We start from the raw sequence: 15850 nt of genomic DNA, 5'->3' as shown, positions 1-15850 counted from the left end.
CTCGTGGATTCTGCCTTGTCTGAAATCCTCTTGTCTCCTGCCACTGCTGTTGTCCAGATCCCTATCATTTCTTCCCAAAACTACTGCAACAGCTTCACTGCCCTTCTAGATTCCAGATATTCCCCCACTGTAACTTACCCTCTATTATGTTGTCCAATTCATGATTTCAAATTCTTCCCTCCTCAAAAATTTCCACTGGCTCCTTGTAGCCCATTAAGCCTCCCAGGTTAGTAGTCGATAATAAGAAATAATACTTATTGCAATATTATATGCCAGACATTCTATTAAGTGTGTTAATTTATCCAATGTGTTAACTCATTCCACCTAACAACCCTATGAATTAAGTATTGTTATATCTCTATTTTACAGATGGGGAAACTGAAGCAAGGAGGGGTTTGGTAATTTCCCCAATATCCCGCTAGTTAAGTGACAGTGCTTAGAATCAAACCTAAGCAAATCGACTCCAGAGTACACATACCAAATCACCACTGTTCCATACTGCCTTCCTAACTCAGTAGGCTTACATGTGGAGGCTTATCTCCTAATAATTCCCTGTGCTTCAGCCAAAGTGATCTACCTGTTGTTCTATATATATATTAGCACCTTCCAACATCTGTGCCTTTGTTCACAAGAGGCTGTGTAGCACAAATGGATATAGTCTGGGCTTCAGAGTCAGATCTAGGTTCAAATATCAGGCATGGGCACTAACTGGATGTAGACCCTAGGGAAATCATCAAACCTCCCTGCATCTCATATCCTCATCTGCACATAAAATGTAGTTAAAAGCCACCTAACTGAAATGATTGCTGTAAAGTTTAGCAAATACGCAGAGGATGTCTAGCACAATATCTACCATGTAGCAGGTGCTCAGTTATTGATAGCTCTTATGCTCACCTGCAATTTCAAATCCTACCCATCCTTTGAAGTCCTTTCAAATATAACTTCCACCGTGTAGCTTGGTCACCCCAACTGGACATGACAGCATTTTCCTTTAAATTTCTGTAATATTCTTTGTGTAACTTTCTCTTATATACTGCCTTATTTTAGCATTGTGTACTTGTCTTATCCCTACAACTTAGACTGGTAGCACTATAGAGGTAGGCCCTTTGCATTCCCTACAGCAACTAGCACAGTGCATTACTCATTGTGGGAGTTCACTAAACATTTGTTGAATGGAAGCAGACTGCATATTGAGTAATGAGTGATTAGAACCACTGAAGTTAACTGGGGGAAAGCTTCACAGAAGAGGGGTGGAGAAGTTTAAATGAAAGAGAGAAACTAAAAACTACTAAGCACCTATGACAATGTCTTAGTAGGCACTATGTGTATATTATCTCATTTAGTACTCTTCGCTAATTCAGTGATGTGTTCCTATCACCCTTTTCCAAATGAGGAAACTGGGGTTCAGCCTGATTTTACTCAAGGTCATAATAGAACTTAACACAACTCACTCTTATTGCCATATCCCCAGTGTCGAAAGGAGTGCCTGGAACATAGTAATGGATGCTCAATAAATATTTGTTGAGTGAATGAAGAGGTGAACAAATGGAGAGAGTAAGCAGCAGAGCTAGGACTAGAATCAAGTTCACTGATCTCCTAGCTCAGTTCACTATGTTAAGTTGCTAATTCAAAACAGAAGAAAGGGGGCAGGGCACAGTGGCTCACACCTGTGTCCCAGCACTTTGGGAGGCCGAGGCAGGCAGATCACCTGAGGTCAGTAGTTCAAGACTAGCCTGGCCAACATGGTGAAACCCCATCTCTACTAAAAATACAAAAATTAGCTGGACGTAGTGGCAGGCACCTGTAATCCCAGCTACTCGGGAGGCTGAGGCAGGAGAATTGCTTAAATCCCAGAGGCGGAGGTTGCAGTGAGCAGAGATTGTGCCATTGCACTCCAGCCTGGGCGACAAGAGCAAAACTCTGCCTCAAAAAAGAAAAAGAAAAAGAGAAAAAAAAAAAAAAAAAAAGAGGAAAGGGAAGAACCATTTAGTGAGCAACTACTATATAACCAAACACATTGAGAAGAGGGACAGGAGCAGAATGTTGAACTCTTTATACTCCTCAGTTGATGGTACTGATAGTATTAGACATGTTACATAAATTACGCCATTTGATCTTTCTAAAAACTCTTTTGAGGCAGTTATTTTTATCTCCATTTTACAGATGAAGAAACACCCTCCACAAAATGACTTGCCCAAACTCACAAAGTGGGTGGATTCCATCCCAGGTAAAGTTTAACTCCAAAGCCTGTGTTCTTAAAATACTTGTCCACACTTTGGGCTTGCAATGGAAATTCTATCCCTTGCAGAGACAGGAGCAAGAGAGTATGGTGAAGTTGGCTGGGCACAGTGGCTCACGCCTGTAATCCCAACACTTTGGAAGGCCGAGGCAGGAGGATAGCTTGAGCCCAGGAGTTCGAGACCAGCCTGAGCAACATGGCAAAACCCCATCTCTACAAAAACTACAAAAAATTAGCCGGGTGTGGTGGCATGCACCTGTGGTCCTAGCTACTAGGGAGGCTGAGGTGGGAGGATCACGTGAGCCTGGGAGGCAGAGGTTGCAGTGAGCGGAGAGGGCGCCACTGCCCTCCAGCCTGGGTGACAGAATAAAACCGTCTCGATTTAAAAAAAAAAAAAAAAAAAAGTAAAAAATAAGAAAGGAGAACAAGTATGGTGAAGAGAATGGCAAGGAGCTGCGACAGGAATGGCAGGGGTTAAACCTGGCCTACTGGGGTCACGGAACAAGTCAATACTAAAGTTATAAGCAATAAAACGTTAATGTCCCATGGGAAGCAATCTCTCATTCCTTCAACAAAGGTTGGTGACAGGTTTTGATAAAAATGAGGGGACAGCAGAAGAAAAGATAACTTAAGAAATCACCTAAAGTTCGCCATTTAACACAATGTAGGGGACGATGACGAGCCCTGGGAGGATGGGAAAGGAAAGATTGGAGTTTCACAAAAAGACCTGGAAGGAACCAGGAGGGCATGGGGCAAAATGGTTAGCACAAAGAACAGGTGTAGCGTTGGGACTGGTTCTGGCGTCGGGTACAGGAAGGGCCTGCCGGGCGGAAGGGGATCCAGCTCTCAGGCCACGAGCCCGTTCCCCGACTTCTTTAGGGGGCACTCTGCCTCACCCTCGGTCCCTTTTGTCGCAGATCCCAAGCTCACCAGGGGCCTGGGCGATGCTGTCCCCGGGTCTCCTGGAGACTCCTCCGCTTCCGCCATCTTGGCCCTCCTTCTCCCGGGTCGCTCCCACAGGTCTTTGCGGAACCTGCGACGTGGAGGCCACGGCCGGTCAGCGCGTCATCGCGTGCGGCCGCGTCACCTAATGGCGCCTGGCAATGGCCGGCGGCCGCGGCCCTTCGCTCTCCCTCGGTCCTCGGGGTGTCAGGGACAGCTTCGCATCGCCTTGTCTCGCTTCTTCCGGGCCACAGGTCCCGCTAGACACGCTCCGCCTTTAACACTCAAGCCAGATTCTCAGACCGTTCCCTCGCTCTCGCGACCACTGCTGCCTTCTCCACCCCACCGACCCCCCCGCCCATTTCCCGTTCTCAGGAGTTGGCTTGGAGTGCCAGACCCTCTATCACGGCGATTCTAGGAAAGAGCCTGCCTCTTCCTACCCTTCCCCGGCCCCCGAGCGACTTCAAGTTTCCGTGCCCCGGAATGAAGGGTTCAAGCCCCAACCTACTGCTCCCTCCGCCGCCGCCCCTGCCCCGCTGACTCTGCGCCTCTCCTTCTGCTCCCAAGCCTCTTCCCACTTCCTTGACTTTTATAAACCTCTCTACTGCCTCCACACCGACCCTCCAGGATTACTTTTCTCGGGCACCCACTCTAGGGGTGGGCGGGCAAGAAGCTTCGTTGACCAAACTTGTTAATCCCACTTCAAAAATTGCTAAACACGGTGGCTCATGCCTGTAATCTCAGCACTTTGGGAGGCCGAGGCGGGTGGATCACAAGGTCAGGAGATCGAGACCATCCTGGCTACATGGTGAAACCCTGTCTCTACTAAAAATACAAAAAAATTAGCCGGGCGTGGTGGTGGGCGCCTGTAGTCCCAGCTACTCGGGAGGCTGAGGCAGGAGAATGGCGTGAACCCGGAAGGCGGAGCTTGCAGTGAGCCCAGATCGCTCCACTGCACTCCAGCCTGGGCAACAGAGCGAGACTCCGTCTCAAAAAAAAAAAAAAAAAAAAAAGTTGCTAAACCATTTGGCGCAAGTACTGAAAATGTTCAGGGTCTAAAAGAGAGTAACTATTGTGAGAATAACTTAAATAAAAAATAATCTGCATGTCCCAACCTCTTTTCCTTATCTCATCCTTTTGGACTTTCACGGTATTTCTGGTCCCAGTTTACGTTGGCCCCAGGCTAAAATGTAGTCAGACCATGCAGCCATTGTTGACAGCATCAGCATCCAGGATGCCTGAGTGCCCTTTGGTGGTGTTAAGCATTTGACCAACAACACAGGGGATGGGTGTGAAATAAAAATGTTTTATATAATATATATATACACACACACACACAAGGCAATCCAAGTAGTAAACTTAAGAAGGAAGAATGTGGAATGTGGAGGGACAAAATTCCAAACGAATGGAGGGTTTTTTTTTTTTTTTTTTTTTTTTTGGTGTTTGTTGTTTTGTTTTATTTACGATAATTCCCCTTCTGACCAAGTACAATTTTAGTACTTGCACAAATACTGGTGGAAGTGATATTAAAATTTAAGCCAGTAGATATGAAATCTTTTTGTAATTGCAAGGGAATATCATCTACAAATGCCCCAACTCCAGCCTCAGCCTCTCACCTCATCCTCCCACCCTATGATTACCAGACCACCACATCCCATCCCACTTCCCTGAGGCCATTGATAATGTCTGCTATTTCCTTGCCAACCTCCAAAATTAGCTATCTCTCCCTAGCCACAAGCCCCTAGCTTCTACCCCTTCTAACCTCATCTATTGGCCCTCTTGGCCACGTATTTCAAGGTAGCCTTGGTGCCAGGTTAAGAGGAGGACAGGCCGGCCGGCGCGGCGGCTCACACCTGTAATCCCAGCACTTTGGGAGGCCAAGGAGGGCGGATCACGAGGTCAGGAGATCGAGACCTTCCTGGCTAACACGGTGAAACCCCATCTCTACTAAAAAATACACACACACACACACACACACACACAAAAAAAAAGCTAGCCGGGCGAGGTGGTGGGCGCCTGTAGTCCCAGCTACTCCAGAGGCTGAGGCAGGAGAATGGCGTGAACCCGGAAGGCGGAGCTTGCAGTAAGCCGAGATCGCGCCACTGCACTCCAGCCTGGCCCACAGAGCAAGACTCCGTCTCACAAAAAAAAAAAAAAAAAAAAAAAGAGGAGGACAGACCATAGAACAATTGAGGCAGGCAGTGCTCAGGTTACTTGGGCATTATTTCAGACTACCAATGCCTGTTCTCCCCATTTAACTAATAGGGTACTGGTTGGGTGTGAGACAATATGCTTTGTAGAAAGAAAATCAGGAAGGAAGGGGCGGCATAGGAACAAGCTCCCAAAAATAGGAATTATTCTGTTTTTAGTTGCAAGTGTATCTCAAAAAATTGCCAGACTAACTCAGTTTCTGTAATACACTTACAGTCATTACTCTTTGCCAGATCATGGATATTTACAATACAGCAGGACTTGCATGACTTGCCCAAAGTTATTCAGAACCTTTGTAAGTGGTAGAAGTGGAATTAATATTTAAGTCAATAGGTATGGAGAACTTTGTTGGCTAATCTATGTTTCAGGACAATATAGCATACAACTCTATGAAAATAACCAGGAAATATTAAGGAAATAATTTCACAGAAAAATGGTCAGAATTGACTCAAAACAAGTGGGGAATTTCATTAAAACGAAATTTTGAAAGGAAAAATTTAAAATACATATTAAAAGCTGGCTGGGTGCGGTGGCTCACACCTGTAATCCTAGCACTTTGGGAGACCGAGGTGGGCAGATTGCCTGAACTCAGGAGTTCAAGACCGCAACATGGCGAAACCCTGTCTCTACTAAAAATACAAAAATTTTTCTGGCGTGGTGGCGTGTGCCTGTAGTCCCAGCTACTTGAGAGGCTGAGGGATGAGAATCTCTTGAATCCTGGAGGAGGAGATTGCAGTGAGCTGAGATCACACCACTACACTCCAGCCTGGGTGACAGAGCAAGAATCCATCTCCACAAAAATAAATAAATACAGGCATACATACATATAAAAAGCAAGATGCAGACAGTTTGTATGATATGCTATCAACTGGGTAAAAATATAAGGGCAATGGATAGATATCCATACATTGTACTTGAATATTCACAGACTGTGTCCAGAAGGCTACACAAAAAGCTGGTAACTGGTTGCCTGTGGGGAGAGAAACTGGCAATAGGGGTGGATTGACTTGCAAGTGAAGACTATTCATTGTATGTGAAGCAGTTTGGAATTTTAAACATATACATGTATTAGTTTTTTAAAAGTTGCCAAATATCTCCCCTCTTCTCGCACCCTCAAAGTGCTGGACCCAGATGGTTTCATAGGCTATTCATTCAAGCCTTCACAGAGCAGATAATTCCTACACTGTATAAATTGTTCAAGAGAGAAGAAAAGGCAAAGTTTACAAATTTATTCTAGGGACCTAACGTAAACATGGTACCACATCTGAAAAAGATAGTACTAAAAAGAAAACTATATATCATCTTGCTTGTAAATATATATCTACAGGCCAGGCATGGTTAGATTAAGGCTCACACCTGTAATCCCAGCACTTTGGGAATCCAAGAGAGGAGTATCACTTGCGCCCAAGAGTTCGAGATTAGCCTGGGCAACACAGGGAGACCCTGTCTCTACAAAAAAGTAAAAATAAAAACTTGCTGAGAGGCCAGGCACGGTGGCTCACGTCTGTAATCTCAGCACTTTGGGAGGCCGAGGCAGGCGAATTGCCTGAGCTCAGGAGTACAAGACCAGCCTGGGCAACATGGTGAAACCCCGTCTCTACTCAAATACCAAAAAAATTAAAAAAAATAAAAATTAGCTGGGCATGGTGGGGTGCACCTGTAGTCCCAGCTACTCGGGAGGCTGAGGCAGGAGAATTGCTTGAACCCAGGAGGCGGAGGTTGCAGTGACCCGAGATCATGCCACTGCACTCCAGCCTGGTGACAGAGCAAGACTCCATCTCTCAAAAAAAAAAAAAAAAAAAAAAAAAAATTAGCCGAGAATGGTGGCACACACCTGTGGTCTCAGCTACTTGGGAGGCTGAGGTGGAAAGATTGCTTGAACGAGGGAGGCAAGGCTGCAGTAAGCTATAATCATGCCACTGCACACCAGCCTGGGTGACACAGGAAGACCCTGTCTCAAAACAAAATTTTTAAAAATATATATATATGTACACACACACACACATGCATACACACAAACACCTTAAACAAACTGTTAGCAAATAAAATATGACAACTTAATGTGACAAAAAGTATCTGTCTCAAAACCAACATCATGATATACCTGGTATTCACATTAAATCCAGGAACAAGGCAAGAATACTTTTTATCCCCCCTGTTATTTAGCACTGTTCTGGAAGTGCCTGAAAATGTCCTTAGATTCTTCTTCGTCTTGGGACAAAGGCCGGCTCCATTCTCCCTGAGGCCATTGGTCCCACTGAATACTCTCACCTATTAACACTAGCTTAAACCTCAGTCTCCAATACACAAGCAACCCTACAGCCCTACAAACTCCACATGCGTTTCCCACTTTCAGCATTTTCTTTTCTTGGTGCTTGCCTTTCCTGAAGTATAGCACTTCTTTGTATAAATATAGCTCTTATCTGTGCACTTAACCCTTCCTAGTGTAACCATAGCTTTTCTTCAGTCTCAAAAAATTACTGACAGATCCTTCCCTAACCTCTCTATTTACCTCCACCTCTTTCCCTTCTCCATTCCTGCCTTGGTCCAACCCAATTCCCTACCCTTACCCCATTCCCTAGTCCTTTCCCACTTCCCTGAAGATTTCCCTAACCAATCTCCCTAACTCCTCTACCATGTACCTCATCCCTGGGCTTTTTCAGCACCCTGACTAAAGATTGCGTTGTCATTGGGCTAGGAGGAGGTCAAGTTATAAAGCGATTGGGGATGCAGTCAGTATTCAGGTTCCCTGGGTGCCTTTTCAGGGTACACATATCGGTTCCCTGTTAACAAACAGGGTAAGAGATAATTATGAGATGAAGTAGAGTGCCCTATATTTTTGCATTAGGCAATTCACAAAAACTCCAAAGTACCTCTGAAGGTAAAATAATGTGATACACATAAACAAACTCACAGAATAGGAATTGCCATAATATTTTTTTTTTTTTCTTGAGATGGAGTCTCACTCTGTCGCCCAGACTGGAGTGCTATGGTACAATCTCAGCCACTGCAAATTCTGCCACTCAGGCTCAAGCGATTCTCGTGTCTTAGCTTTCTGAGTACCTGGGATTACAGGCACCCACCACCACACCCTGCTGATTTTTGTATTTTTAGTAGAGACAGAGTTTCACCATGTTGGCCAGGAGGGTCTTGAACTCCTGACCTTAGGTGATCTGCCTGTCTCAGCCTCCCAAAGTGCTGGGATTACAGGCATGAGCCACCACGCCAGGCCTATTTTTTCAATTACAAGTATATCTAGCAACATTTATAATTGTGTATGCCCACATAAATTACTCTCTTTCAAACCATGAACATTTTCAGTAGAGAAGTTAACATTTGCTTTCTTTTTTTTTTTTAATTATGTATTTTTGAGACAGAGTCTCACTCTGTCACCCAGGCTGGAGGAACAGTGGCATGATCTCTGCTCACTACAGCTTCAAACTGCCAGGTTCAAGAAATCCTCCTGCCCCAGCTTCCTGAGTAGCTGGGACTACAGGCACATGCCACCACACCCGGCTAATTTTTTGTATTTTTAGTAGAGACAGGGATTTGCCATGTTGCTCAGGTTGGTCTCCAACTCCTGACCTCAGACAATCCATCCACCTTAGCCTCCCAAAGTGCTAGGATTACAGGCCTGAGCCACATGAGCCACACAGTGAGACTCTGTCTCAAGAAGAAAAAAAAGAAAGAAAGAAAGAAAGAAATTTAATCCCCAATGTGGCAATGTTGGGAGATAGGACCTGTCGGGAAGTGTTTGGGTCATCGCAGTGGATTCCTCATGAGTAGATTAATACCCTCTCTCAGGGGCGCTTGAGTTCTCACTCTATTAAGTCTCACAAGAGCTGGTTGTTAAAAAGAGCCTGTCACCTCCCCACCCTTGCTTCCTCTTTTGTCATGTGATCTCTTTACACACACTGGCTTTCCTTCTGCTTTTCACAGTGAGTTGAAGCAGCCTGAAGCCCTCATCTGATGCAGAAAATCAATCTTGAACTTTCCAGTCACCAGAATCATGAGTCAAATAAACCTCTTTTCTTTATAAACTACCCGGTCTCGGGTATTCGGTTATAACAACACTAAATGGACTAAGATATATGTGTGTGGTACATTAAACAAGAAAAGCAGCTTATAAAAATACTATTTATGTAAACAGAAGGACTAATGAACACACAAGAATTCAATTTCCCTACCAGTATCCATGTCCCCCTTATTATTTAACAGACCTGTACTTTTGTTCAGGCCCAGGCAATAAATCACAATTGATTCAAATCAATCATGACGATCCTGTTCTCCAATTTCCCAGCTTTACCCACAGGAATGACCATATGATCCAGTTTTGGATAATGAGAATAAAACAGAAGTTATGTGGGTAGGTTTCTGAGAAAGCAATTATTTTATTAAGTAGAGGACACACATTCAGCTTGCATGGCTTATTCCTCTCAATCTTCTTGTCTTGAATATAGACGTGATGTCTGGAGATGCAAGAATGCAACAACCATCTTGCCACTGACAGAAGAAAAAGATGAGAACAAAAGTCCAAGTGATAAGGATGCCCTTTTCATGTTCTGTGAACTATAAAGAAAAGAAAAGAAAAAAAAAAAAAGAAAAGAAAAGCAGGACAGGCATAGTGGCTCATTCATATCAGCAATTTGGGAGGCCAAGGCGGGCAGATCACTTGAGGCCAGGAGTTTGACACCAGCCTGACCAACATGGTGAAACCCCATCTCTACTAAAAATACAAAAATTAGCCGGGTGTAGTAGTGCATTCCTGTAGTCCCAGCTACTTGGGAGGATGAGGCATGAGAATCATTTGGACCCAGAAGGCAGAGATTGCAATGAGCTGAGATCATGGCACTGCACTCCAGCCTGGGCAACAAAAGCAAGACTGACTCAAAAAAAAAAAAAAATTAAATTAAATTAAAAATTAAAAAAACACAGTCATTACATGTATTGTAAAAAGCAATACAAATATCTTCATTAAAAATGGGGATATAAGCTAGGCACAGTGGCTTACACCTGTAATCTCAGCACTTTGGGAGGCCAAAGTGGGCGGATCACTTGAGATCTGGAGTTTGAGACCTGCCTGGCCAACATAGAGAAATCCTGTCTCTAGTAAAAGTACAAAAAATAAGCATAAATGAGCCAGGCTTGGTGGCAGGGGCCTATAATCCGAGCTACTTGGGAGACTGAGGCAGGAGAATCACTTGAACTCGGGAGGCAGAGGTTGTGGTGAGCCAAGATTGTGCCACTGCACTCTAACCTGAGGCGACAGAGTGAGACTCCGTCTCAAAAAAACTAAAATAAAATAAAATAAAAATAAAAGTTGAGGGGTGGAGCAGGGGAGGATATATCAGGCCAGGCGAGGTGGCTCACGCCTGTAATCCCAGCACTTTGGGAGGCTGAGGTGGGCAAATCACTTGAGGTCAGGCCAACATGGCCTGGCCAACATGGTGAAACCCCGTCTCTAATAAAAATAGAAAAATCAGCCAGGTGTGGTGCCAGGCACCTGTAATCCCAGCTACTCAGGAGACTGAGACAGGAGCATTGCTTGAACCCAGGAGGTGGATCTCAGTGAGCTGAGATGCTGAGATGCTGTCTCAATTAAAAAAAATAAATAAATAAAAAGGGCATATACCATATGAGAAAGTAAAATGCTAAAAATAAAGTAAAATATATCTTATTGCTGCAGTTGTCTGTCTATTCCTGGATTTCCTCCAGAAGGCACAGCCTGAGACAAGGACTTTCATGTTAGTGTTGATATTGGAAAGTCATCCCATGTAACAGGAACGGGGAACATGAAAGATTGAAGCAGAAAAGGAGGGAAAGTCGTTAAAAGAATATATTTCCAGCTGGGCACCTGGGGGTCAATCCCACTGAGGAGCCATGTAGAATGCGGTTCAGAGTTGTCCACTGGAGGGACAGAAGAGTAGGAATCTCTCTACAGCTCCTGTATCCCATTGGTCAGCAGTCACTACTTGCAGTGTTAATTTCCTTTCACCTCCAGACTTGTACATGCTTCAGAATATTAGAACAGGTTCCCACAGGCAAGAAGAAGCCTGTGGACTTCTGTGAGATAAAGCACAGTATAGGCAAAGTACTGTCAGGTTGAACCTGCCTACAAAGTGGTGGGTGGAAAGAATACAAGGCAGGGCTTGAAAGGTATTTGATGCCTACTCTAAATGCAAGGCGACAGTCATCTGAAAAACAGTGGTGGTAGTAGGAGTGTCAAGGAAGCAATTTTACTTGCTTGATGTAGTGAATAAGCAGACAAACTCTGGAACCAGACTATCTGGGTTTGAAACTCAACTCCATCAGTAGTAAATCGTGTCATTTTGGACAAGTTACTAAATCTCTCCATGCCTCAGTTTCATCATCGGTAAAATGGAGATAACAATAGCTGCCTAATAGAGTTTTGAGGACTGAGTTAAATGTTAGCTATTAATATTTACAATAGAAACACATGTTTGGCCAGGGGCGGTGGCTCACGCCTGTAATCCCAGCACTTTGGGAGCCGAGGTGGGCGGATCATCTGAGAAACCGGGTTGGTTTCAAGACCAACCCTGCCAACATGGGGAAACCCCGTCTCTACTAAAAATACAAAAATTAACCAGACATGGTTGTGTGTGCCTGTAATCCCAGCTACTCAGGAGGCTGAGGCAGGAGAATTGCTTAAACTCAGGAGACAGAGGTTGCAATTAGCCAAGATCGAGCCACTGCACTCCAGCCTGGGTAACAGAGCAAGACTCCATCTCAATCAATCAATCAATCAATATTAAAAAAAAAAAAGGAAACACATGTCTGCTGCCCATCCCCACCCGATTTTGCCCTTCCAGACTCTCATCTATTCCCTCACTGGAGACAGAAGATCTTTTATTTTCTGTTATTTATAACTTCAGAATTTGGGCCCCTGTTCTTTCTTTCCCATTAACTTGAGTGACCTGTGTGAGAGACAGACAGACAGATACCACACAAGGATGGTAGGACAAGAACTTTTACTTTTTCTTACATAAAAATTTTACACAAAAAACATTACATTCCTTGTAAAAATTGAGAACACATAGTTATGTAAAATATGAAGTTAACTGTTCTGTGTCTGTTAGAATATGTTTTGTTTTGTTTTTTGTTTTTGTGTGTGTATGTTTTTTGAGACAGAGGCTCTCTCTGTTGCCCAGACTGGAGTGCAGTGGTGTTATCTCAGCTCACTGCAACCGCCACCTCCCAGGTTCAGGTGATTATCATGCGGCAGCCTACCGAGTAGCTGAGATTACAGGCGCATGCCACCACACCGGCTAATTTTTGTATTTTTAGCAGAGACGGGTTTTACCTTGTTGGCCAGGCTGGTCTTGAACTCCGGACCTCAAGTTATCCTCCTGCCTCGGCCTCCCATAGGGCTGGGATTACAGGTGTGAACCACTGCGCCTGGCCAGAATGTTTTTGTTTTTGAGTAAGACAAAATCAACCCACACTGCCAGTGATGGATTGGAGAAAGCAAGGCCCATGAATAGAGAATTGAGATGGGGAGTGTTGGGGTCAGGCAGTTGGAAGGTGAAATAAAACTATTCTGTCAACAAAGTCAGGCCAAGGGGCTGAGGGAAGCTGAGGCGTGAGATGGAACTTGGATAAACTGAGTGGTGAATGCTAGTATGTAGCTAGCCAATGGGAGATGTTCCTTCCTCTACTGTTTTCTGTTGTTCCTTCTGCTTTCTTTTTCTGGTCCTTCACTACCTCGCTTCTTGGCAGCAATGCCTCCCCTTTTTGTAACTGAAAAAAAGGTAAACATAGGGCCACTGTGGACGAATGTATGGTCAATGTTTGTTCTGAATGAGTGCATCTAAAAAGTGCACTTCTGAAAAGCAAACAAAACCTACACAATTAGGTTGCCATTAAAATGACACACAGTTCAAAGAGCAATGTGTCTATTGTACTACACACTCATACTTTCCACCCCTCCCCCATCACTTTCTTGAGAAGGATGAGCCTAACAAGGAAAGAGGAAGAACAGCAAAGGAAAGGACACCCTTAGGAGTGGGCAACAGCAACTCAATACTTCCCATGCTTTCCATGTTAAAGTTTGAAGTAAACTTAAATATAAAAAACACCACACGAGGTGTTTTTGATGTAGTGAATAAGCATACAAATTCCACAGGTGCGGTGGCTCATGCCTGCAATCCCAGCACTTTGGGAGGCTGAGGCAGGCAGCTCACTTGAGCCAAGAGTTCAAGACCAACCTGGGCAACATGGCAAAACCCCATATCTACAAAAAAATACAAAAATTAGCCGGGCCTGGTGGTAGGTGCCTGAAGTCCCAGCTACTTGGGGGGCTGAGACAGGAGGATTGCTTGAGCCCAGGAGGTTGAGGCTGCAGTGAGTCCACTGCCCTCCAGCCTAAGCAGCAGAGCAACTCAAGAAAGAAAGAGAAAAAAGAAAGAAAGAAAAGAAAAAAAGAGAAAGAGAAAGAGAAAGATATAAAAAAGAAAAGGAAAAGGAAAGAAAAAGGAAGGAAAGATGAACCACGAGGAATCATTTTAAAGTTTCCTCTCTAATAAGATTGGGAACAGAGACTCCTGCGAGTGGACATGACCAAGGGCAGCAGAGGCCACTGAGTTCCTAACACACTGCAGTCCCTTAGGATAAGTAGATGACTCTCTAATATCTGAACTACTTGGATGCAGATGTATGTATGTATGTGTGTGTGTGTTTATTTATTTATTTTTTGAGGCTCACTGCAGCCTCAAACTCAGGCCTTCAAGTGCTTCTCCTGCCTTGGCCTCCCAAAGTGCTGGGATTACAGGTGTAAGCCACTGCTAACAGCCTACACAAATTTAAAATATAGTTAATTCTTCAGTCCAGCCCTCCAAATTATTTCCTACCTCTGTCTATGTGTGGATTCTCAGAAAAGCACAAATCTTTAATGTATGTGAAACGAGGTCTAAGAAAAAGCAAGCGATTAAAGCTCAGGGAAGGAGACAAGACCATCTCACTCCTACACTTTGATCCTACTGAGACCTACAATCCACTGATTTGCCACAGTTTTACTGTCTTTCATCCCCCTGATGTCCACTTTTCTCTCCTTATTCAGTTTAAACTCCACTGGCAATCACCACAATCATTTCTTTGCAACATTCTCAACTCCCTTACCCCTCTTTTGCTTTTATTGCACTCATTTGGCAAGAGTACAGACCTGGTTAAACCCAACACTCTATATACTTGGTGTTTGCATCGTCAGCTAAATGTTATCAGAGCAAAACATACAACTTAGCTGACTGGTCTCACTTTAAGGGACCACAAAGCTTCATAGACCTTTAATGCTGCCTGGTGATCACACAAATTTCTTAAGTCCATTTACTTGCCCACTCACCTAAAGATTATATCATACCTTCTTTCTCCTCAAAACTTCAATGTCTCCTCTCCAATCCTGAATTTCAGATGAAAACTTTGCCCCCTAATTCACTGAGAAAATAAAAGCAGTCCAAAGAGACCTTCTATTGACCACACATGTACCCACTTGTTAGTATCCATAAGCACATTCTCTGCCATTGCTCCTCACAACCATCTGTATTATCTAAGTCACTTATACACTAGGTTTGATCCCATATCTTCCTACTCAAGGATAACATCTCAAGAGTAAAAGGAAAAGTTCACATACACGAAATGACTGCATTTAAGTCTCCTAGCAGATTAAAAATATTAACTAACATCTGCATGAACTCTACTATTTTATAAACTAATTTCACATACATTTTTGTACCTTATCTTCACAAAATTTCTATGAGGTAGGTTTTATTCTTGTTTCCATTTTGCAAGAAAATGAGACTCTAAAGAGGTAAATTATTTGCTCCAAATTGCTCGGAAATTTGGTTAGTGGTAAAGATGGAATTGAAATTTAGGCCAAGAATAATAATGGAAAATTGGTTTTTATTTTTAATTTACATGAGAGTGCTATGTACAAATCTGTGCAAATAAGCTTGAAAGCGTCAAGGAGATAGACTATTTCTTAGAAAAATTTAAGTGTTCAAACTGACCCAAGAGAATTTAGGAAACCTCATCAGAACAATGACTATGTAAAAATACATTTAAAACTGTCAGAGAATCAGGCTGGCGCCATGACTCACTCCTGTAATCCCAGCACTTTGGGAGGCCGAGGCGGGCAAATCACTTGAGGTCAGGAGTTCGAGACCAGCCTGGCCAAAATAGCAAAACCATGTCTCTACTAAAAGTGCAAAGCTTAGCCGGGCGGGGTGGCACATGCCCATAATCCCAGCTACTCCATAGGCTGAGGCATGAGAATCGCTTGAACCCAGGAAGCAGAGGTTGCAGTGAGCCGAGATCGTGCCAGTGCACTCCAGCCTGGGCTTCAGAGTGAGACTCCATTTCAAAACAAACAAACAAACAACTATCAGAGAAGCAATCCTCTAAATCAAAAGTTGACAAATATTTTCTGTAAAAGGCTAGCTAGTAAAT

General features: G+C 43.9%; 1 protein-coding gene across 4 annotated transcripts in view; it reads right to left on the bottom strand.

Moving 5' to 3' along the window:
* YIPF6 (Yip1 domain family member 6) overlaps window positions 1-3257 on the bottom strand; it is a 78490-nt gene extending 75233 nt beyond the window's left edge. For 3 of the 4 annotated variants that reach the window (XM_045384437.2, XM_005593814.5, XM_065538442.2), the window contains exon 1: window positions 3170-3257. In XM_045384437.2, coding sequence (XP_045240372.1) covers window positions 3170-3226 — 57 coding nt within the window. In that variant the 5' untranslated portion in view covers window positions 3227-3257. Of the gene's footprint in view, window positions 1-3135 lie in introns of all 4 variants that reach the window. The other variant, XM_005593815.5, reaches the window with a different exon arrangement.
* Between the last annotated feature and the right edge of the window lie 12593 nt (window positions 3258-15850).

Source organism: Macaca fascicularis, chromosome X (genome assembly GCF_037993035.2).
Source record: "Macaca fascicularis isolate 582-1 chromosome X, T2T-MFA8v1.1".
Classification (NCBI taxonomy): domain Eukaryota; kingdom Metazoa; phylum Chordata; class Mammalia; order Primates; family Cercopithecidae; genus Macaca; species Macaca fascicularis.
The sequence above is the reverse complement of the archived record's forward strand: the minus strand, read 5'-3'. Positions and strand labels throughout refer to the sequence as shown.